We start from the raw sequence: 26,003 nt of genomic DNA, 5'->3' as shown, positions 1-26,003 counted from the left end.
TTGCTAAAGCTGAGGATGACTTTGAACTCATGATCCTTCCTGCCTCAGTCTCCTGAGCGCTGGGATTACAGGACTGCACTACCAATCCAGTGAGGCAGATAAATTAATGGAAGAGAACTCAACTAGGAATTAGGAGCCCCTTCTTGTATCCTGTGAGACCCTCTGTACAACCGTAGAGTAAGTTACTCAGCTTCTCTGATTCCAAATATAATTACGATATTGGGCTGAATGACCCTTTTAGCACCAAGTTTTCATGAATGCTGCCAGTCTGGGTTAAAATTATACAACTTAAACTTTAGCTAATTTGTTCAAAAAGTCTAACCACATCTCTACCTGAACATTTGTTTTCACCTTCTTCTAGGAAATCATAGAAATTCTAAAAATGACAGAAGTTGGGAAGATGCAGAAAGACTTTCCTTAAGTTGGTACCTGCTCAGTACATTTAGGTTTTGGGAATTAAAAAAATAACTTTTAAAACATTTTCACTTCCAAAAGTTTCGAAGTATTGAATTCAAAGCTTCCCAGTGCTACTTAATAAGTATTTTCCTGTGACACTATTAAAACATTTTAGTTTATTTAAAGTATTGCATTGCTGCAGATGCTTTGTCCTCTGGCCATAGTTGCCTTCTGCAGAGAGTTAGCAGCCTCTCTTCAGACTGACCTGCAGTCATCCAGATGTGCACAAATATTCTAGTCAGCACTTAGGAACTCTTGTTTGTCGCTTCTAAAATCAGCTTGAGACTGTTTTGGGAAAGAATATTTCAAAACACATTTTATCTGGCTATTTTTAGATGATACGGAAGAGTTTTCTGTCACTACAGCTGTTCATCATCATCAACCACAGCCATTTATTGAGTACTTCCTATATACCAGCTTCTACACTAAGTATTTAGTCTGATGTATCTTTGTTTAATCCTCACAGTAATCTTCTGAAGTGAGAGTTACTAATTCCATTATACAAATCAGGTACATAAAAATTTCAGTTATGGAATTAGAATGGGAACCTAGATCTGACTCTAATCTGCATTCTTAAACACAATGCTGAACTGGGCAAGAAATACCTGCAATTTGGTTAGAAACTACAAGGCAGAAGCCTATATGTTCTTGTCAATGCATTTAATATTCAAATTCTTATAGATGCCTTCCACCCATTGGTATTAATAAATGCAATAGTTAATATAATCATATATTATTTATAGAACCTCTATCTTAGGCATAGTAAATGAAGTCAGGAAAAAAGCAGATCTTCATTGAGAAACAAAAGAGCTCTAAGAATCAAAGGTTATGGAATTGTATGTTTGTTTCTAGTTAACAGTCAGATAATTAATAATATTATTTAATAATATTTCAAGATTCTTTCTTCCCAATATGCAGCATTCACCCAGCTACCTCAGAACACCCAGGGAGAACAGCAGTCAATTCTGTGAGTTGATTTATAAAGAGAAAGGGAGCAGATTAGATTAACTGAGAACAGAGCTCAGTTGCCAGAGACCAATCAGTTCAGAAACTTAGAGATACAGAGGCGGGCTGGGGAAAAGGGACAAGGAAGCCTTGGTGACACCAGCAGCTACAATCAGATATTATGCTTAATTTATTTAAAAGGGGGTTTATTGTTCCTTATAAAACTATGCATTCCAGCCTGATGAACTCATCTATCTCCATTTTTCATCTGTAAAATGAGGATAAATGATTGCCATATTTTCCAGAGCTATGAAAGATAAAAAAAATAGAATGAAGTCCTTGAAGCTCTTTGAAGGAGAAATTATTTAAATTAGACATGTTTATCATGTTTCTAACACTTCCTTGAGTATGGTCATTCTGAGCATGAAAAGACTGCCATATCTGATAACAAAGATAGCCCATGTTTATGCACTTGAAGAAAGTGGAAGACCACAAACCGAGAAAATAAGAGTTGTAGATTATTTACACACAATAAATTATTCTTAATTTTACTAAGCAATTGAACAAAGAATTCTTTAATAAAGAGTCACTCTGTCACACCTGATTTATGAGAGTATTCAAGGTCAGAGTAGAGTGTGTTGTGATCACATGCTTCATTGGAACCTAAGGTATTCGAGCAAGATCTATGAATCTCTTAGGAGCCCCATCTGTATCTAAACTAGTCCACTCTCTTTTGCAATCACTCAATATTCTGTGTGCATAGGTTGATTGAGCTTTGAGGATTGGGAGGCACTACTGCATGCATTTTTATGTGAGTTCATGTATTTTGAGATGGTCAGAAGGAGCATTAGATTTATGCATTTCTAGCGTGTAGATATTTCTGGAGATTTTTTTCTATTGCCAATTATAACTTAAATAGCAACACAGAAAATGACTGCAGGTGCTTATACCACCTGCTTTGAATAGAGTCTTTTTTTTTTCTAATTAGACTGGCATAAAGAGCTGTCAGTCAGCATTAGAGCATCCCTAATTATCACACTGCCTCGGAAATAGGTGGTTCACACCTCTGTGAAGTTTCTGGGATGGAACTAGATTACAATGTTCTGAAACAGGTAGAGAAATGCCAGAGGTGTCATAGTTGAGAGGATGTTGATGACTCAGTTCATGTTCAAGGTGAGTTTGAAAAGGATGGCTAGTGGTCTTGATAAAAACTACCTTTCATGGGTGTGCTTTTTGTCAAATAAAAGTATGTTAATGGGTCTCCTTTGATATTCTCAGCTTGAGTATCTATTTGCTTCCTGAATATCTGTATCTTTTTCAGTAGAAATGGGGATTAGGGCAGTGCTGGGGGTGATGGAGGATGTTGCTTTTTAAATTCTCTTAGGTGGAATCAGGATTGGCAGAATGGGAACAGATACCCAAGACAGGAGCAGTATTTTGAGCAAAGGGAATGCCCAAAGAAGGTGCTCTATATAAAGCTCTGTGGAATGAAGAAATGAAAAAATGAACGGTTGAATGAGTGAAAGAATGAATGAACACACTGACAATCCAAGAACAGATGTGATAGAGACAGAGCATTTTATCTGGAATGAAGAGAACTGAATTTTAGATATTTTGCTACCCTACTAGGTCAGCGATCTGGGGTAATTCATTTAGGCACTCTTTACTTCAGTCATTTTATCTATAACATGGGGATAATTATCTATTTTTATCTATGTTAAATCTATTTTTTTTCTTTTTTTGGTGGGGTTCTTTTTATTTTGTATTTTCTTTCTTGCATATGTAAGACAAGCACTTTGCCACTGAGCAACATCCAAGGAGTAAGAATGTGCACTTTAACCAAATCCTGGTGCTTTTTGTGTGGACATTAATATCATCAACCTTTGCTCTAACGCCAAGACGACCTATCTAAACAACCATGGTTAGGTGCCTTCATCTTTTAGGTCCCCCTAAAAGGAGACTTCCTTTCCTCACCTCAAACAGAGCTGAGAGGATTCACCAGGTGTGGCTCATTCAAAAGAAATGCCTAAACTCCAATTCCATTCATTGATTTATTCATGATCTTAAAGAGTTTTAAAAAAATCATTTAAAGGCCTAATTTATTACTAAAAAAAAGCTCTCTGACTAGAAAAGTCCATCTTTTTATCTGGGAAATATTTGGAGGAGAAGCATTTCAGATACTTAAAGTTGGGAAACTGAGGTCATCTTACTTATGTACTTTTCTTTTCCTTTTTTTCTTTTCTATTTTTTTTTTTGGTACTAGGGATTAAACTTGGTACACTCAACCACGAAGCCCTATTTTGTATTGTATTTAGAGACAGGGTCTCACTGAGTTGCTTAGCTTCTCGCTTTTGCTGAGATGGGCTTTGAACTCAGGATCCTCCTGCCTCAGCCTCCTGAGCCACTGGGGCTACAGGCATGTGCCATGGCACCAGGCTATATTTCTACTTTTCATTTTGTCCATGTCCATGTTGTGAGCTTGTACTATATGCTAAATGAAGAAGAAAAGTCGGGGGCATCCATGTGGACAAGGACCCACTCTCAGCACCTGTTTATCCTTCATTTAGCAGAGGATTCCAGAACTCAGCAGTAAAATCAATAGCTAAACACAGGTAGGAAACATCCCAAGTGAGTCACAGTTGTGAAAGAATCAATAATTATTTATTAGGCCCTAATGAATGCTGGGCAGTAGTGTAGGCGCTGGTCCACAGGACCTTATCAACCATATAAGCCCCTGTTTACAGAGCTGGTGGGGCTGATGCAGAAAAGGAACACAGAAGCAAATGGGAAGCTTGGGAACATCTAAGTGCTGTGAAGCATATGCGTCATAGTGCTGTAGAGCTAGGGCCTGGGAAATGGGGGTCCTGCTACTGCAGTGAGGACGTGCTTTCACCAAGATGAGATCCAGCAGTGCTGTTATCCAGCACCAGTTATCCAGCCTCATTCTGTCTTCCACCTGGAGCAAGAACACAGTGTTTGAAGACTTTCATAGCAGCAGAAGAGGAATCATTTGAGTCTCAGGGAGGCCAGAGACTAGCTGCCAGAGACAGCTCTTGCATTAATGCCTATATCAGGCTATATGACGGGGGGCTTCCTCAGAAACACTGGCTGGGGACAGACGAGGGAATTGGCAGGTTCATAGAGGAACCAGGAATTAAATGTCAGCTAATGAATCTTACTCAATCTGCAAAAAACAGGATGCAGTGCCATTGATGAGAGTAAACTCAATTGCAAGTGTATTGCTTCTATTGTTTGGCTGAACATCAGTGGGAGAACTAAAGACTTAAAAGAAGAGATGTCAGCAGGCATTATTAATTTAGTCATTACTGGGTTACTTATGGCAGGCTGGACCTTGCACTTAACAAAAAGTAAAGCTAACAAAAAAGTAAGAGAAGTCAGATTTCTATTAAAAAAAAAACAAAAAACGAAAAGAATGCAGTGTTCCCTTCCTACCACTGACCCACAATTACTTTCTCAACTCCACCATTTTCAACATTGCAACTCATTATTCAGCCTCAAAGATGTTTCTTATACATAATTTAAGCTACATAAATGATTACTGTGATTCAGTTAAATCTTTGTTTTACTTTGATTCAAATTAAAGGGACTTTAATGACCGAGGGTGCAGCTCAGCAGTAGAGTGCTTGCCTAGCTTTTGCAAAGTCCTGAGTTTCATTCCCAGCACCACAAAAAAATGGATAAAGATAATTTATTTCAAATTAAAAGGTTATTTTCAAAATAATATAAAAGTCAGGTTTAAAAATAATCCATCTAGGGCTGGGGTTGTGGCTCAGTGGTAAAGTGCTTGCCTAACATGTGTGAGGCACTGGGTTCGATTCTCAACATTGCATATAAATAAATGTTCACCAACATCTAAAAATAAAGGTTCACCAACATCTAAAACATTTTTTTAACAAAATAATCCATCTAAGTCAGAAGCCTGAACTATGACTTTAGTCAAACACCAAAAAACTATATAGGTGTATAAATACCCGAGTTAGGTGAGTTGTTATGAGAATATACTATTTATATTATCCCCTATTTGTTTGTTCACTTATTCTTCATTCAAGGAATAGGTATTGGACATTTGCTTCTGGCTTGCCTCTGATCTAGGCAAGAGAAACAAAACTAAGTAGAAAACAAATAAAAACAAACTACTGGTCCCCATTGGGTCCCTCTTTCCAAAACTGAGCTTTCTGTCTTTGTGTTCTTGTTCCCATCCCTTCTGGACAACTTGGAGTCATTATTTCACTCTGTAACCTCTTTCTTACATGTCAAATTGCAGAGCTAGAGCTCAAGGTGATGAACTCTTGTGCATTTTCCATTAAATCATGTTGGTGGGAAACTGGTCATCACTCAGCCCTCATGGGTCAACACCTAGGTCTCCTTATATGCATGAGGCACCACCTACCTTCACTTCCTTTCATATAAATGGAGATTGCATGATAAAGCACTTCAGTCTTCCTCTTGGCTATATACAGAGCTCCTTCAATCAAAATCACACCCCTGGATGACCCCAACAATATTATTGTCCTGCCAGCTACAGGAGGAGTGATAGCACCTGAGATTACACTGCCCAGGTCACTGTAAACTAATTATCACCACTCCCATCAGCCCTCAAAACTGTCTTCTCCCTTCTATGTTTCTGCCAAAGCAATTTCAAGCTTTTCCTGATTCTCCATAAATTTCAGCCCACGTACCTCTGTACCATCTTTCCTAAAATACCTCCTGCACACTACTCTAATCTCACTCTCAGAACTTGCCCTACTTCACTGGGGAAATGGAAGCCAATAGACCAGGGGATCTCCCTAGTTTCAGAGCATCTCGTGTCCAAGTGTCTGGTTATTGTGAAGGCAACTGTCTCCTCTGGGAAAGGCAGAAACCTCCTCCACTCTGTCTCTGGATCCCAAACCAACTCGCCTGCTTTGGGGTAACTGTTATTCCCTCTTCTGTTTCTTCAATTTATCCCTCTTTACTGAATCATTGCTATTGGATTTGAAATATACCCAGTCTTCCGATGTTCCATAAAATAGTAAGAATATGAAGGAGATAAAGACAAAAACATTTTTTTAAGAAAAACAAAACAAAAATAATTAAAACCTCTGGATCCTCATATACCTCTTCAGATACAAATAAACCCTCCACCTTCACTTCCAAACTTCACGAATGAAATGATATTCTCTTTCTCTGATCTTTGTCCACCATCTATTTTGGACTCTTTGCATTCCTAGGTCCACTCAGGTAACTCCATCACAGTTCTTGTTAGGGCTACCAAGGACATTCAAGTCATGATGTCTTATGTGTGCCTTCCAATCTTCTTATTGCCATTTCAGAAGCAGTCAATAAAGTTAACTATTCCATCCTTCTTGACTCTCTTACCCTTTCCATTTGACTTCTGAATACCACATTTGGTTTAACTTCTACAATTTCAAATGACCCTTGATGCCCTGGTATCATCTTCAATATGTGATTCCTGTGATTCCAATATGAACTTCAATATGTGATTCCTACCAACTCAGACAACCCTAAGCACCCACTATTTTATTTTCATTCTACAAGCTCTCCCTGGAGCCCCTCCCCCAACCCCATGTCTTGCATTCCCTTCTGTATACTTGCAAATCTCTAATTTATGTCTATTCTAAAATTTTCTTTTGAGCCTTAGAACTACATATCTAACAGTCCACATGACTACATATCTGGATATCACACAAAGCTCTCACACTACCTATGTCCAAACCTAAATTCACAATTTTCTTCCCAATTAGTACATCTTGGGAAATAGTAGTATTCATGCAGTTACACATGCCTGAGACTTTTGGTTATTCCAGAAACTCCTTCATTTCCCTATCTACTTGATCATCAAGTCTTGTTGGTTTTACCCACTGAATATCTCTGAGTCCATCTTTTGCTATCTTCATGCTCACTATCCCAATCCAAGCTACTAAGACCTCTCACCTGCACTATTGCAATAGCCACAGATATTCTTCCCACACTCTTCCTTCCTCCAAGCCATTCTCCTCCCGACAGAGTGAGCTTTGTATTCAACCTATGTTTCCATCTCTTTCCTCTGCTTAAAACCTTTCTGCCACTTCCCATTGTTCCTAGGATAAAGTCCAATAGACTTACCATGCCCTACACAACCCTGCCTGTCAAGCTCTTAAATATTTTCCCAACTATTCTTTCCCCATGCTTTCTGCTCACCAACTCCTTTGGTCTTGTTTTGTTTTATTCTAATTTTGTATTGCATTAAATTATGATGTCATGAATTATAGTATATATTCTGATTCCAGAGATTTTTAATGTGAAAAAAATGCATGTTATAATTAGTAAAACATTGTAATCCCTGGAACTGTCCCTGGTCTTTGTACATGTAGGGTATTTGCTCCCATTCCTCCCCTTTTGCCTGGGAAACTCTTTATTATCCTTCAAATCTTAACTGAGACTTTCTCAGGGAAGTCCTTCCTGACCAACTTTTCTCCTAAGACTGGATTAAAATCCCCATCATGTAGCTTCATGACACACTGTAATTATTCAAAGCACTTTGGTGGACCTGAGATAGCTTTCTGTACAGTAATGTGATTAAAGTTGTCTTCTTCATAGATCACAGAGATGTGTAGGAGCTGACAGCCCTGTTTACAGCTCCATCCTCAGCTGCTAATATTTGCCCTTCATTTAATCCCTCGGCACAATAATAAGGTTGATCTATTATTATACCCTTTAGAGAGAGGAAGGCAAGTCACGGATAGATAGCTACACAGGTGTGTAGTCAGCTTTCCATTGCTGTGATAAATACATAAGAAAAAGAACTTAAGGCTGGAAAGATTTGTTTTGACTCACAGTGTCAGAGGTTTCAGTTCTGGTTGGCTGGCTCCATTACTATGGGCCTGTGGGGAGGTGGAGCATCATGGTGGAAGCCGGTGGCAGAGGTAAGCTGCTCAGCTCATGGCAGCTGGAAAGCAGAGGTGGGGGCAGAGAAAATATACCCTTCCAGAGCGCATTCCCAGTGATGTACTTCCTACTGCTAGGCCACACCTCCTGCAGTTTTCCATCACCTCCCAATAATGCCATCAAATTATGAATCCATCAGTAAATTAATCCACTGAGGGAGTCAGAGTCCTCATGATATAATCATTTCCCAAAAGCCTCATCTCAAAACATTGCCACTCAGGGAACCAATCTTTCAACACATGAGACTTTGGGGGACATTCCAGATCTAAACCAAAACATCAGGTCATACAACTACTCATTGGAACTCATGCAATCTGATTTCAAATCCTGTTGTCTTAATAGCCTTCTATCCCATATTGTATTTTGGCACCTAGTAGACACTCAATGAATGAATGAATTAAAATGTGCAAAGATGAAGATGCTGTAAATGTTAATTGAAATCCAGAAAATGAGAGAAATAATGCCGAGGAGATGGTAATAGATAGCAATAGATAATCTGGTTTTGGATATTATATACAACTTTAATATCTCGGGCAACCTATGAAGCAATATAAATTAGGAATCAAAAACATTCAGAATTGAATACATTTCTGCGTGATTAGTATATATCACACAGAGTAATGGGTAGTAATGGATAATATTAGAGAGACATTTTCAAATCCTAGTCAAACATTTACAACAACAATCATGTTTCTGTCTTATCCTTCCTTTTTCACTCTACAAAACAGAGTATTCCTCATAGTACTTATTGTCACACAACTTCAGCTTTCCTTCTTTACTTCCTGTGTTCATTCCTTCATCTTTCTTCTCTGCTTTCCTTCCTTCCTCACTCCCTTTTACCCCCCTCCATTTCTCCATTCCCAAATAGACCCAGAGCACCTATTGTATACTAAAGGGATAATGTGAAGCACAGAATACACAACAGTGAATTAAACCACCCCATCCCTCAGAGCATATAACCTGTAGAAGGGAGATTAAATCCATAAGAAAACCAACAAATATATAACTATAGTATTGTGATCTCTATTGAGTAGGAAATAAGAGTTCACTAATACAGAATAGCAAGCAGGGTGGCATGGGAGGGGCTCATGAGTATGGAGAGGGTGAAGAACTCCCTTCAGGCCTGTAACCATATAGACCAGACCTGATGGATGAGAATTCAGCTATGATTGAGAGAGGAGCATCCTAGAGCAGGAAAGTTTGGGAGTAGGGAACAGCCCAATACACCAAGGGAATGACCAGAACTGAGCACACTAGGGAGTGGCTTGGGGTCAAGATGAGCAGCCTCCAGGTGATGCAGGAGGCCAGTGGGGAGCCTTTGGGTGGTGTTAAGCAGAGGAGAGGTATCATTGTGTCTTGACCACAGTCAAGACCCCATGGTTAATAAATTAGATGAGACGGTTGGGGAGGAAGGAAAAAACACTTAGACCAATAATGATGGAATTGTCATCCAGAACAGAGGGCAAGCTCAGTCTGAGATAGAGTGGGAAACAAGGTCTTCCATGAGGGCAGGGCCTTCTTGTCAGATGGGAAAAAGATAGAGAGGGGTGCTATTCACCAATAGTTCTCTTTGCTTGGCTTTCCTTCTGTACTCTGCACCCACTGTGCCTGACCACATTCTGGGTACAGGGCTCCAAGGGTACAGATTATATTGGATCCATGCATAAATTAATGCAAAGACGAGGGAATGGCCAGTTTTATTGGCCAGTCTGACTGCTGGCCAGGAATCCAGGGCATTGCCCTTCGAGTCACTGTACCTCCTCATTGCCTGTTTCTCTATTAGGGGTTGGATATTTTTGTTTTAAGTGACAAAATTTCATTTAGAAGGAAAGCAAATCTAGAACAAAATGGGAATCCTTATGCATAATGATGGGAAGGAAAATACAGTAATATTTGTTCTATTGTTTTTCTATAGTGCTCTGCAGTTTACATTCTCATTCTGTTGCCATTTGACTCTTAACAAGAGCCTCCCAAGGTCATGCAGATCTTCATATCTATTTAAGGTCAAGGAAGCTGAGGTCAAGTGAGGGGAAGTGACTTGCCCAAGGTCATCTAGCTAAAGAAGCTAGTGAAAAGAAGTGATCAGACTGTAAATAAAAACAAAGAGGAAAATAAAAGTGTAACCATAACCTTAAAGTCACAAAGCTGAAGCATGCAGGAACTGTAGACCCTGGGACTCAGTTTGATGAGCCCAAAGCTAAGTGAGGGGCCTTACTGGTCCCTGTTACCATAACAACAAGAAAACAGAGAGGCACATTCTAAGTGAGGCTACAAAGGAGTTTCCAATGAAATACTCATCATTCATTTCTCTGATATAGAAATTCACATTCTGTAGTTTGAACATATTAAACTAAAAATGACATCTACTACAAAGTCTGGCTAACACTAAAAAGGAACTAGAACTCTACATTCCAGTTGCACACTGTTTTGAAGCTTGACATTGCAGAGATTTTTACCATATACTATAAATGTTTCTTTTTCCTCCATGTGATCATTATAAGCTTATAGGAGAGGTTCATTGCTAGCTGGATGTTGGGGACAAACAGCATCAGCTTAATTGGAACCAGGCAAAGTGTTTGTTTACTAATAGCAATGTGTCACAAGAAATAAATATGCCTTGTCTTTCTTGCCTAGGCGATATCTCCTTTTCCAAGTAATTGCCTCTGAGCATGGTGCATCAGCACATAAGAATCTTCAGAGCATGCACTGTGAGTAATCACAGTTTGCTTTGCAAACTCTACCCAAGCAGTTCACCCACATCTGTTCATTTCCCTCTAACTCAAGCCTAATTCTTTACTTTGCCAATAGCTTAGAAATCTTTATCTCGTACTTTTTCCTGTCATTCTTTAAAGACAAGAGAAAGCATGCCCCTCTACACATGATTTTAACTAGCCCCATTCATTTTCTTATCAACTAAATTCATCATATAGATTTTCTTTCACTCCACTGTTCCACGGCTAGAGAGGATGTGCTTGTAAGGAGATGGTCCCCTTTATTTCTGCCTCAGAAGAGAAGACTATATAAAAACAGCAGATCTTGTCTCAGCCAGATGCACCCGTAACAGTGAGCCTATGTGGCTCTTTTTCTTCATTCTTTAAGAATGGTTAACAAATTCCCGTTGCATGCATGGAACACTCCAGCATCCACTAAGTGACATGAAACACCAGGCAATTTATGGCTTACCTTAGAAGTCTCTCTTCTAGAGACTTCATCTCAGTGACAACATCTCAGTCATTAGCAACCTGAATAGCAGTGACACACCAAAACCAAGAAATCAATCCTGTTTGAGGTGGGTGCCAAACACCAGACAACTTAGAGAACAGTAGAGACTATGTGTTGTTCATTAAGAAACGATATACTATATAGTGTTATTGAATCTAATAGTCACATGGAACATCTGTTCCTCGGCCACACAGTACAATGGCATCCTTCCCCTAGCTGCTCAGAAGACAAGGGTCCTCCTGTTCTCAATACAGCAGGCCCTCATTCTTCTCATATGGGTGGTATTTCACGACGATATATTACCTCTGCCGGAAAAGAATCGTTATCTAGCAAATGTACAAATTCACCCAATAAAAGGTGGACTACATGTTGAAAGATCACCCAGGTCATGGCCAATGCTACTGACAGTTGAAAACAGATAAATTGACTTCTACCACCCGGGGAAGGGCCCAAACAGAACAACACTGCTGGGAGTTTCCTCTGGCTCAAAACTTTGAATTTAATTCAGCATTCTCTTCCCCTCCTGCCCCCCCCCAAATCAGATGGTTCACAATATGTTCATGACATCTTCTCATTTCTTCCACATGGAATCAAGACGGGGCATTTTAGGGAATATGAGAACGAAAGTTTTCAACCAAAAACATCAAAAGTGGAGTTTTTAATGGCAGAGCCAGCCAAGTCCCCAAGGCAGTGGCTCCCCCTAAAATGTTAGGATGGATAGCTTCTCTGAAATTGGTGGGTGCTCTGGACTGTTCTAACTGGGGAGGCAGCTAGTCTTCTTCCAGTCTTTTTTCTCTATGAATAGTTTTCTGAGTCTGAGATATAATAACTTTCTGTTACTATGACAAATACCTAAGATTATCAACTTTTAAGGAGAAAAGCTGTAGTTTGGCTCATGCTTTCTGTAGTTCCAGTCCATGATCAGTTTGGTCTCATTTCTTTCAGGCCTGTGGTGAGGCAGCAGCCCACCACAGTGGGCAGCCCATGGTGGAACAAAACTGCTCCCTCAAGGCCAGCAAGTGAAAGAGAGAGGAAGAGACCGGAGTCCCCCAATCCTCTTTGAGAGCACAACACCAATTACCTATAACTTCCTATTAAACCCACCTCTGAAAATTCCTCCACCTTCCAACAGCACCAAGCAAGAGACCAAGCCTCTAACTCACAGCCTTTGTGTGTGTTGGACAAAACCACAGCAGGATTTCTGGTAAGTTCTTATGGTTCAAATTTGTCTATGACCAGGCTGCACCCAGAACTTATGTTGGAATTCTGAGAAATTATAAGAATTGCATTTTGATTTTATAAGTGTACCATTATCCTAGGTTGTTTTTTTTTAAGCCTGGGAACAAACATTACTAAATATAAACACACACCAGAGATGGCAGAGTCATGGTCATGTCACGTCAACTCAGGACAACAACACAGAGTTAAGAACCAAAATGTTGTATCTGTTGTTTTGGGCTTGAGTGGTGCAATGTTGTCACTTTTTTCATTGAGGTCTTTTGCTGATCCTGATCTTTCAATTATATGAGAGATGGAGCCTGTGATCTCATCCTAGAGAAATGCTCATCAAATGGTTGTCGAGTGGAAGTGGACAGGGTGGGTATGGCCATTGCATTCTGCCTTGTATTCTACGCTCATGAGAGCACCTCTGCGGGAATCTTTCAAGTCAGTCTGGCTCTGCTTTTCTTCAAACTGTTTCTGGCTTGGGAAGCTGGAGCAATTGGGCTACAGGTAACGGAATTAGGGTCCAGTCAGCTCATGTGCTGCACAAGAGAAGTAAAAATGTCCCATTGTGGTTACTTCCAGGCTTCTGAGAAAGAGCCATGGCTTCACAGTTAAAAGATTTGGGCTTTCTCTTTCAGTGCTGAGACATGAATATTTATTTGGAAAGTTCATGAATTGAATGAGGCTGCAATACCAGATAGTACATTAAAAAAAGAAAAAAATTCTTCCTTGTATAACAGGGCTACCAGATTGAGCCCAGATTGAAATGCAGATGCTTCTGAGCATACCAGGAAGGGGGCTCCAGGAAACAAGGAGGATGAAAATCGTTAAGGCTCAGCCCAGTTGGATTTCCATGAACCTAAATCAGCTTCCTGACTTTCCATTTCAATCACTGGATCAGTGCTTTCCAGAAGTCTCTAGGAGACAAGTGCACTCTAAAATGTTCACAACTAGTCTACCCAGAAGAAATTTTAGGACAAAATAGGTTTATTGATAGAGTGCTTTTTTCCTGCAGGACTTCTTAGAACTTTGGCTATGATAATTAGAGGAAGAAAAATATTTTTTGAACCTTAGAACTGGTATAAAAAGTGACTCTTTGCACCACATCATTATTTTTTTGGACTAAAAATATTAAATATGTATGAAACATATGTCATGTGCAAGAAGAAGCTAGTGGTGTGATTACCCAGAAAAATATCCAAACCTTAAGTCAGGAGGCTTCAACTTTAATTCCAGCTATTTCATATAGGTAGTAAAAAGCAAAAGGATTAAGCAGATGTTTTTAAAACATTATTAATATTTCATAAAACTTATGGAAATTTCACATGTACTATTATGATTTGGATATGAGGTGTCCCCCCAAATCTCCTACTAATTACTAATTCAGGAGTAGTCAGAGGTGAAATGATTAGATTAAGAGAGCCCGTAAGCTAATCTGTTCATCCTAGTGTGAATGGGCTGACTTGGGGGTAACTGAAGGCAGGTGGGGTATGGATGAAGGATTGGGTTACTGCACGCTTACCTTGGATGGGCTCATCTTCCCTGCAGTCCCTAACCCTTGCTCTCTCTGCATTTTGGCTACCTTGAACACAGCAGCTTCCCTCTGCCACACCCTTCTGCCATGATGTTCTGTCCCACTTGAACCCAGAGCAATGGAGTTGGTCCATCATGGACCAAATCTTTGAAATCAAGAGCCAAAATAAACATTCCCTCCTCTAAGTTGCTCTTGTCAGGTATTTTGGTTACAGAAAGAAAAACCTAACTAACACATGTATCAGCTATGACACTGAATCTTTAGTATTAAGGAACTTTATTTTTATTGAAATTAAAACCTTTATGATCATTTTGTGAAATAATAATGATTACATCATGGAAACAAGAATTCCTGGTTACTTAATGACCTTTGAATACAACATCCTTGTTAGGCAACACTTTTATACATGTGTGCGCGCACACACAGACACACACACACATCATATACACATCATTTGGGGACAACAGAAGAGATCTGTAGTGGTAGAAATTCTGATAACACTTAAGTGACTCCCACTATATTTAAAATTTCATAAATTCTGATAATAAAGAGAATAATAAAATGTATTTTTATGTAAAATTTTTATAAATAATATTCATCCTGTATATAAATGCTGTCTTCAGCAGTACAATCGAGAGGACCATACTCAAGGTCAATGAAAAGATGGAGCAAAACATATGTTTTCTTTCCCTTCAAGCCCTGGAGGAACAACCTGCCATTCTCACACAGTGGGGACTTAATCTAGTCACCATCCCTAATTAAGGAAACCAACTCCTCCATATCTGGACTAATCCTATTTAGTTGAGGATTGTTCCCTACCCCTTCACTGGGATGACCACACTCCCCAGCCCTGGAAAATCAGATGCACTTTCTCCCTGATGACAGGTTCAGAGGCAGCACAAAGCTTGGTTTTTCAGAATCCTTCCTTTATTTTTGCCCAGAAATACTGTAATAGGAAGTTTGAGGTTGCTTTTGCTTAAAGCACTGACTTGGATGTCAAATGCATCATTAAAAGTGGGATAAAAGCTTGGTAACTTGACCTTTATTTTGTATTTGACTCCTTTCTACCTTAAACTTTGGGCCAGAGTCTTTTTCAACTCTGCATGTAGTCATGTTGATCATTTAAGACATGTTCATTTAAAACTGGTAATCCCATCCCTTCAAGGGTGGAGTTGCCAAGAATAAATAAGGTCTTTCTGGGATTTACAAGACATCACAATCAACAGATCATCCTCTGCCAGCTTTTAGAACATACTGTTTCAGAACCCTGGCAAGGTGCCTGGAAGTCTCTAGCCATCATTACCCTAAACTAATATCTTGCCTTTCTGACTTGTCCTTTTCTCTGAATTATTCCCTCTTGCATTCATTTTGGATTCCAAGAAAAATAATTCAGATGGATCAACAAATTGCGATGAGTTAAAACTACCCAGCAGGCAGCAGCAACTTTCATATTGATGACAAGGCCCCCCATGGTCATCCCCAGACAATGTACAACTTTGAGCAAGACCTCTTAACTTTGTGCACTTTTGGCCCCACTTCTCTATTTAATCAGGGAACTCTAGCCAGCCCCAGAGAATAAGGATGAGGACACATGTCTCCTTGTCTTTTCAGTAGAGCTGTACTGAATAAATTCCTTTCCTACTTTGCCATTACATTTTCCATTTGATTTGGGGGAAGAGTGGTCAGACCTGGTCTGTTGGGATTTCCTGAAGTCAGGACCCCCTCTGGCCAGAAACTCTGGTAACCATACCAAGAAAGATATTCTTTATTTCCTTGTCTTTAATAATATTATAGTCATTTTAATTTATTTTATCAGTAATAAAGGCTATAGCCAGAAACTAATTAAAAACATTGCTTAATAACTAAAGGAGATGTCACAAAATCTATATACTGATTTAAAAAAAAATCATGTACCTAATTCATGGAAAGGAAGTTTTGAGCTTTACTAAGCCTGAAACAGGACTGTTGTTCCCCAACCCAGAATCATCTTCTCCTCCTTCGTATTCCACAAGTGTTCCTTTTGTTTGGGCGCCATCCTTCCCATGTAAGACAGAGGCAAAGGCCTTGCCTGGAATTCTCCAATCGTGCTGGACATAGTAGAGAGAACCTGGGTTCTTGTGGTCATCACTAAGTCATTGGCAAAGCACTTCTGCAGCCACTTTAATTTGAGACATCCCATTATGTGAAATAAGACATTTCCTTTTTATTTAAAGCAGTTCATTTCAGGTTCTCTCTTCTTTGCAAAAATAATAATCATCATATTTATAACTGATATAAAGGTTACTTACTGTTCTCTATTGGACAATTTTAATACATTTGGCTACCTATTCTTCAAGTCTAAAACAGTCAAATAATGAATCAGATAGGAGGAAATGGGATGCTTCACACATTCACCAGCAAGACCAGCAAAAGACCCACCAATAGACCAGGAGCAAGGAAATGAAAGAAATAAAAAATAGAAACAGGAGATTAAACATACAGAACTCCACTTCATTTAATATTGAAGTATAGAATGCCATATAACTCAATAGCCCACTTGGTTGTCTTTGGATTTAAGAGAAGAATGATATTGAAATAACCTATTTAGAGAAATTTCCATCTAAACTAACATTTTTTAAAAAATTCTGCTTAAGGGTTGAGCCTTAATTATTGAAGAGAGACAGAGAGAGAGAGAGAGAGAGAGAGAGAGAGAGAGAGAGAGAGAGAGAGAGAGAGCTTATTAGAACCACTCATTTGCTGAGAGTAACAGGGATCTGGGATTTTATTCTACAAGTGTACCAAAAAGCATTGTTTGAGAGAGCCACTTGGAACTCAGAAGTCATTTGTGATTAGTACCCAAGGACAGTCTACAAAATCCATTTGACTCCAAGTGGATCTGAAGCATGCTGGGAACTATGGCAGAAGTTAGGAGGATACGCAGTCTGTGTTAACTGGAAATCACAGTGCTGTTTCAACATCACCTGGCTCAGAGTAATGAGGCCCTTTCTAATTTGGCCAGGCAGCAGGGAACATCTCACCCCATAAACTGCCTGTCCCCATGCTTGGACACTGCAAACCAAGGCTGCCTGACAATCTATGCTGGGGAACAGAACAGTCTACCAGGTGGAAAACCAGGAGAAGTTCCCTTAAAGTTCTTCCCTATTCTCTTTTTAATTTTCCTACATTCCCATGAGTTTCAAGGGCCTCTGAAAGATGCTCTGAATGGTGGCTGTTCTCTTCCTCCTACAGTGTGAAGCCTTATGGCAGATGCATACCAATAGATGAGGAGATTCCTTTTCACTGGTGCCTCTGCTCATCTCCTGCGGCTGCCAGAAATCCCTAGAGGAGAGTTTAAGGTTGCAACACAAAGAGCAGCAGGAGTGGACAGGACACCCTTGTAGCACTGGTGGCGGAAAGGAGACGTGTACACAATTGCTAGCTTCTCTAGTTAGGTGGTCTTGAATTTTGAGTCCCACATGTAAAGGGATGCACTTGTCTCCAAACCGCAGACTAGCCACAACTTCCTTCATGACATCTCCTCTGAGAGTCTCCCTGGCTGAAATTAACAATGCTTCCTTGGAACATGGTGGCAGGTTCTCACTTCTCCTCTCTGTTCCTGCTATAGTTACTTGTGGATGTCTTCTCTTCCCTACTAGAATACAAGCTCCTTGTTACAGTCTGAATATGAAGTATACCCCCAAACTCCTCTTAATGCAGGAATATTCAGAGGTGAAAATGTTCCATGAGGAGGGCTATAACCTAATCACTACATTCTAGTCTGAATGGACTGACTCGGTGGTAACTGTAGGCAGGTCTGCTGAGGCTGGAGCAGGTGGGTCACTGGGGATATGTCCTGAAGGCTATATCTTCTCTGCAGCTCCCTCTCTACTTCTTTCGCTCTGTTTCCTGACCCGGTGATGAACTGAACAGCCTTCCTCCACTGAGCCCTTCCTCCTGAAGTGCAGCCTCACAGTGGGCCAGAGCCATGAAGTTGGCCATGTGGGGACTGCGATCTCTGAAATCAGAAGCCCCAAATAAACTTGCCCTTCTCTAAGTTGCTCTTGTGGGGTATTTTGGTCACAGTGGTACAAAAGCTAGCCAAACACTCCCATAAGCACAATCCACTGGAATCTTGTTAAAGACAACAGGAACCAGCCCTTTCCCCCTGGAAGCAGAACTGAAGCAGATCAGGCACTCCGCCACCACCTAAGAGAACCCCAAACGTAAGTGTAATAATTCAACTTCTCCAGGGACCCTCCCATCCCCATAATTCGGTTCCTTGTCAGCAGGATTTCTGAAGAGAGCCTTGTGGCTTGAAGCTTTCCCTTTCTTGGAAATGCCAGGTTTGCATACAAAAGATATGACAGAGTCTATCTCAAGCTTGTTGCTGTACAAAAGGTACTATCTCTGTTTTCTTGGTAAAAACTTGTAAAACCTCTTTCTAGCCTAAGAATGTGGGACAAAGAGTAACCGTTAAGTTCCCACCTGCTGGGTATAAAGTTCAAAGCATTTCCAGACTCTAGGTCCAGAGATTTTTAGGCTTTAGCACTTCTGAACCACAATAGTTTAAATAAACCTGCTTCCTAAAAGTTCCTCCGGTGCCCAGCCCCTGTCCTACATGAGAACAACTCGTTGAAGCAATTGGTCGATTGTACCAAGGATGTGCTTTGGAGGTAACAGCTTTCACTCGTCATTTTCATTCACATATTTAACAAGCATGTACAGGTGTCTGCTTCATGTATTAGACACTATGTATTAGACACTGAGTTCTATTCACTTTAGTCCTTTCTTGGGAAGGGGTAAAGTGAATAGAAGTTGGACAATGCCTTCTCCCTCCATAATTCATGACCTGATAATGAAAGCTGTCACTTCCTTTGACCCTCAACATCAAATCAAAGGTAGAATTTGAAGTCAGGACAGGTACGGTCGCTCAAAAAGAAGTAGTGCTGTGACTAGACCCTGTGGAAAGAATGTCAAATTCCTATTGTAGGCCACTTGACTTTGGAAGTTCAAACACACATGAAAATATAATAGTCTTGTGCAAACATCTCTAGAGATATATGGGGACAGGATCTGTGGGGTGTCACTTTCCCTAGCAATGGAGGTTGGGGGAGAAACAATAGAAAGTACATGGAAGACCAGGCAACATGCTTTATCTTAGAGTGGACATGAACCCAGAGCCCAGAGCCAGCTTGTGAAAGTCTGAATCCCAGCTTGGTCATTTACTTGCTGTGTGACCTTGCATAGGTGGGTAACATTTCTGAGTCTGTTTTCTAGTGTGTGAAATGGGAATAATAATAGTACCTTGTGGTGAGGATTAAGAGTTATTGAAGGTTAAAGGGCTCAGAACAGTGAGTTGTTTCCATTATTCTGTCATCTGGAATGAGAACAGGTTAGGACTGGGAATGGACAATGTCACAATCAAACTCTCAGCCACTGCAACCGACAGTTCACTGAGAATGTTTGTGCATGAATTTCCAGATCCCTCCCATCCTAATAGAGAGCCTGTCACATACTTGAGTATAATATTTGTATGATATTCACAGCTAGACAAGACAGAGATCCTCATCCTGGATGCTCTACTTTGGGGCAAGGTATGGATAGACACGGTTATCCTAAGGCCACTTCAAGATGGATGCTTGTCCTCCGCCCTGTGCCAACTTCGCTATAATGGGGTGAGTACTCCTCTGCTTGAGTTAGGTCTAGACTTCTAACCATCTGAGCTTCCAAAAGGTTTGGAAGCTTCCAACAACTGTGATAGTTCCTGGTCCACAAACTATCTCCCTGCTAATCTTAGAAAATAATTCTTAGAAAATGCAGACCTGATTATGTCATGTCTCTGCTTAACTATGTCTGGTGAGGACATAGAGATGAAAACAAAAGTGATGTGGCATTTTCCAACCACCAGGATTCTGATTAAAATTGAAATCTGGTGATATCTAGTACTTTGGGAAGGCCTGGGGAAAGGAAGATTCTCACACATTGCCGGTGAGAGGTTGATCAGATGTCTCTGGGTAGTGAGGACTAACAACTCAAAATGCACACAGCCTCTGACCCAGCAAATGCAGGGCTCTGAATCTACCCAGAAGACCTTCCTAGGAAAATGAGGAGAAATAACAAGGTTATTTATTGAGACTTATTTGAAACAGAGAACAAAACTCAAAAGCAACCTAAATTTCCACCAATCAGAAAATGGCTAAACTGGCATATCGATATTCTAGAATTCTGTGCACCATAAAAGTATGAGCTAAGTCCAGACGTACTGACATGCCAAGGTGTTAGATAACAATGCCATGGGCTAAATTATGTTCTTCCTACTCCCTGCTAGATTCTTATGTTGAAGTCCTAAACCCCCAGTCCCTTAGATTATAACTATATTTGGAGGTAGCAGCTTTAAAGAGGTGATTAAGGTAAAATGAAGTCAGTAGGGTGTGTCCTAATCCAATATGACTGATGTCCTTCTAAGAAGAATAGATGAAGACACAGATGTGCACAGAAGGAAAACCACACAAAGACACTGAAGAATACGGCCCTCTGCAAGCCAAGGAGAGAGACCTCAGAGAAATAAACACCTTGCACTTGTAACTTCTAGAACTGCGAGAAGATAAATTTTGGCTGTTTAAGCCACCCTCTCTGTGGCACTTTATTATGACAGTTCTAGCGCACTAATCCTCATTACTAGATAATTTATTTGTAGGGATGTGCACAGATAATGTAATGTATGAAGAACAATAAGGAAGGGTCCACCCCAGCCTGATAATCATCTTAAGGGAAAAACTGGGGTTTAGTTTTGGAATTGCATTTTAGTTTACAATGAGAGAGTCCTCGTATTTTTTCATATAAATTTAAAAATCAATCTTCAGGCTGCCGGTATAGCTCAGGAGTAGAGCACTTAATCAGCATGCATGAGTCCCTGGGTTCTATTTCCTGCTCTTCAAAGGAAAAAAGAAGAAAAAGAAGAAAAAAAAAGAAGCAGCAGCAACCCTCTTCTCTGGCACTGTCCCGAATGGAACACACTTCACCACCTGGAACCAAATCCCTTTGGACCTCTCCTCCATGTCCCCACCCATCCCCAACTCTCCCACACCTGTTTGCCACACAAGACCATCTGACCTTCCATGCTTCTGTCTGCCCCTCTGCTTGGCTTGCCAGTTCCCCTTATTATACCAGCATTGCCAATCTTCAGAGTCCAGCTCAATTGCCAAACACTGTATAAATGTGTTCCAAATATTCTTACTTGCAAGATTTTCTAGAGGCACACCTCTCTGTTCTTTGGGAATTTATTCATGTTTATGCCCCTGGTCCCTAATCTGTGCTGAAGCCTCGTAAATGCTTGTTTGGTTTCAACTGAATAAATGATAGGAACATTTACTAGCAGGTTGCTTTGCCATCTCAGAGGCCCACCATTTCATCTGTGTGTATTAACAAACTCCCGAGAGAGGCCCGGGCTGTAATCGGGACATGAGCAAGGTCCTAGCCTTGAACTGTTCCTTTAATACAACGGGGACAACTGTATTTCTGGGGCCAGTCAAGCCCCATTTGCTTTCAATTCCAGTAAAATCAGCCAAGAATGTACTGCAATTTATTTTATTCAATCCCATGCCCATGAAGTCTTCCATTACTCAATCCACAATAGGACTAAATCAAAAAATCCCACTGACCTCTGACTGCAAATCTTCGACACCACGGGCCTTACCTTTTCATGGGTTTGGGCGAGCATTCTCTCTCTAGGTTGGAGGATGTGTGTTTGACATGCATGGCATTATAGGAAGTGTGAGTATAGTCATTTTCATCGCTGTAGTCAGGACCGAGTAATGTCCGAGCCCAAGTTCCCATGTCATAAGGAGGCAGAGTTCCTCCAAATTCAGAGGGCAAAAACTCCGGGTGGATTAGCTGGTGAAGGCTATTTAAATTATTTCCATGCAGGAAAATCTGAAAAGAAAAAAAAATCCATTAAAAAAAATCTGAAATATGACCAAGTCTTTAATCTAATGCACATTTTAGCAGTGACAAATTGGATGCACTGTTGGCGATGATGGTGTTTAAAGAGGCATGCATTTTAGTGCTGTAGCTTAGTCATCGTGAGATGTTAATTTATGGCTCAGAAAAGGGTCTGAATTAATAGTCACAAAAATGAAGTTTATGAACAGATTGGGTATTATTTGGCCATGGCTCACGTTTTCACATACAGGATACTGATGTAGACCATCCAAAACCCCGTCCATGCCTCACATGCATCCCCAGACTGCTGTTCTCCCAGCTGGGCCCTCTGGCCCTCAGTATCTCCCCTGGTCCTGCCCATCCTTCTCAGCCTCTTCCTAATTCTGCCCATCCTGGTTCTCCGGCCTGTCCTCCAATGAGGTCTTCAATCTCTATTGACATATATATATATATATATATATATATATATATATATATATATATATATATATATATATATATATAATATATTATATCCAATGTGTTCGTCTAAATCTTGCTTCTTGGGGAGAGAATACCTGGGTAAAAAGATATGTTATTTTACCTTCGTTACCATGCTCTTAGCTCCTAGGGTGTGGTTAGAACAGAAGGTAGAAGCTCAATCCATATTTAGTCAATGGAATTAAAAACTGTGGCCTGAGAAAATATTGTGAGATTTTTTTTTTTTTGCAGACATTTTCTGTTTGGTTTATATTGGGGCCTCATACCTAAACAATTCTGCTGAACAATTGTTTATATTGGGGCCTCATACCTAAACAATTCTTTTGAACAAACAATGTTAGAAAATCATCAAATGGGAACAAATAAAATGGCCCCAAATCATAAGTTTTTTTCAGACCAATCCATAAAATGCATGATCCACAAGCACATAATTAACATTGACAACAATTTAGAAATTGATTCTAAAAGGTGATTTAAAGTGCATCTGTGATGGTGTTGGCAGGCATGAAATAATTATGTGTAACATGTTGAGCTACAAATAATTAATTATATGTAATAAATAAGTCACATATAAATATAAAGCCACCAACGATATACACATACATATACATAAATAAACACACATACCACGATTAGCTATAATAAAATTTAAATGTGATTTTAAAACTACTTAAATTCAGGACCTCAGTAATAAGTATTTGCTACTGTATTCATTTTAATTTATTATGTAATGGCATCATTTAAAGATAAGGGAGAAAAGAAGCCAAGTGCTAAATTCTTCAAAATACTGTAGTACTTCAAAAAATAATGTACATTTTCTGACCCTGCAGTTGGGGATTAATGAATTCTAAGATTTATTTCTTTTGATGTAATTTAATTATTCTGGTTTTTAAAAAGCTCCTTAGATAGTGCCGTAGTATTTGAAGGATACTAAACTTAAATACTGTCCCTGGCACTTAAAGTCAACATTTGTACACACACACTCAACACATCCAGTTTTTTTAAAGAATGAGAAGTGCTGTTGAATATGGCTCTCCTGTCTGAGAGTCCTGTGGGATAGAGAAACACACAGTCATAGGCTGGGCCCTGACCTAACACACTGTATCTTGTGCCCAAAGCTCCAGAAAGTTCCTTCACTGGCAGAGCAGCAAGTGTCTATCATGGGAGGAGAAATTCCCACTGGCCTCATCCAGGGTTGAAGAGGAAGACACCAGGGAGCCTGAAGCCATACTGGAAACAATAGCACAGGACTCTTGCTTTCTTAGCCCTCTCCAGAACCCCAGACAGACTGCAAACTATCTCAGAATGTCGCCTCCTGATTTTGGTGAGTTCTGGTTCCCAGTGCCGTATTGGTCTGAAGACAGGGAAATTATCCTTCCTGTATTCTACTGCCATGTTCCCCAAGGACTTAAAAGTATCCACAGTCTGGGGGAATTAGGAGCCCTGTGGTGTATAAGAGAGGAACCTCACATCATTCCTTCCTGAAGCTCTCCCCAGTGCTGTGTCTCCTGGGCATAGGGGTATAGAGAAGTGTTGTAAGAATGACCCTGGCCAAACTCCCTTGGTGAGTGGAGCTTCTGACCAGGAGGCAGCTGAAATCAGAAAGCCTAAAAGGAAACACTGCAGCCTTATTTACAATAGCCAAGATATGGAAACCCCAAGTGTCTGCAAACAGATGAGCAAAGAAAATATGGTATACACTTTCACACATTCTCTCTCTGTGTCTGTGTCTCTGCTTCTCTCTCTCTCTCTCTCTCTCTCTCTCTATATATATATATATATATATATAATCTCACACACACACACACAGAGAGAGAGAGAGAGAATGGAATATATTATTTGGCCTTTAAAAAGATGTTCCTGCCATTTTTGATAACAGATGAACCTCGAGTATGTTATGTTGAGTGAATTAAGCCAGGTGCTGAAAGATAAATATTGCATGATCTCACTTATTCGTAAAATCTGAAAACAAATGAGCTCACAGAAGCAGAGAGTGGAAAGGTGGTTGCCAGGGTCTGAGGGTAGAGGAGGAAAGACGATGGTGAACGGCTACAGAGGTTCAATTAAACTGATGGATAAATTGTGGGGATCTAATATACAATGCAGTGGCTACCGTTAATAACACTGCACTGTGTACTTGAAATTGGCTAATGGAGTTCCCTACACCAAAAAGAAAAATAAAATAAAAACATAATTGTGTGGGCATGCCTGTGTTAATTAGTTCGATTGTGGTGATCATGTGTACATATGTTAATCTTCACATCACACACCTTCAATATATACTATTTTATTTTTAAAGCATCCCTCAGCAAATCTGGGGAGGGAGTAGAAAAAAAGAAATAAATGGTAAAACGTCACTCAGTGTCTGCTACAGGAATGCATTAGGGCACAAAATCTCAGACACTGGCTCATTAAGTGACTCCCAACAACGCTGATGTAGGTGTTAGTTTCCTCTCTTCATGAAAAAGGAAACTGAGATTCAGAATAGTAAAAAAAAAAAAAAAAAAAAAAATTCTCACTCAGCTAATCCAAGTGCCACAAAAGCCCAGCTCTAATGGGAGAGACCAACTCCCTAAATGTCACCTGATAATGAAGATTTTAAAAGCCTTCTTTCTAAAAGCATTCTTATTTCTTATGAAGAATGCTTTTCCAACCCTATAGATGATGCACAGGACAATCACCTACCACCCAAGAGCCACAAGACAAAAAAACAGATTACAAATATTCTCCATAGTGATAATACATTTACAGGATAAAAGGCTAACTATTAAAATATTTCTTAAACAGGAAGCAGCTGGACCCAGTATCTCCCATCTACATTTATTGTTAAATGGGCATCTGGCATTTGCATGCCTTCAAAGTTTCCTTTGGTTTGTCACTGGGACTCCGAAAATAGCCCACTTCTACTGAATTATTGATTGTATCTAGGCCATTTGCAAACTCCAGCTGAGGCTCAAATGCTCAGGGGTTGCAGAAAAACCTTAGGTGGAAGATAAGCCCAGGGGAACACGATGGGGGAGGGGAGCACCGTAATTATCCTTGGTATTCCCAGGGAATTTGGCATTTCTGTGACGCAGTTCGTTCTTATTACCCGTTTCCTGGTCTTGTCTTTAAGGAATGGCTTGATGAGCGTGTACAGGGCGTGAATGTACCAGGGCTGGTTGACAAAATGGACTCCTCCGAAGCGGGCAGGAAAGCTGTCCTGGGAAGGAAAGAGAAATGCAGGTCCATTAATAAGCACTCCAGGTTGGAAGGAAATCAGTGGCCCTGCAAC

The 26,003-nt window shown here is 40.1% G+C and overlaps 1 protein-coding gene across 1 annotated transcript in view; it reads right to left on the bottom strand.

Moving 5' to 3' along the window:
* Clvs1 (clavesin 1) overlaps positions 1 to 26,003 on the bottom strand; it is a 194,250-nt gene that overhangs the window by 10,857 nt on the left and 157,390 nt on the right. The window contains exons 4-5 of the mRNA XM_005322974.4: positions 25,821 to 25,931; positions 22,005 to 22,240 (exon numbers count right to left, since the gene is read on the bottom strand). Coding sequence (XP_005323031.1) covers positions 22,005 to 22,240; positions 25,821 to 25,931 — 347 coding nt within the window. The remainder of the gene's footprint in view (positions 1 to 22,004; positions 22,241 to 25,820; positions 25,932 to 26,003) is intronic.

Source organism: Ictidomys tridecemlineatus, chromosome 7 (assembly GCF_052094955.1).
Source record: "Ictidomys tridecemlineatus isolate mIctTri1 chromosome 7, mIctTri1.hap1, whole genome shotgun sequence".
NCBI classification, from domain to species: domain Eukaryota; kingdom Metazoa; phylum Chordata; class Mammalia; order Rodentia; family Sciuridae; genus Ictidomys; species Ictidomys tridecemlineatus.
This window is presented reverse-complemented; position numbering and strand designations above follow the sequence as displayed.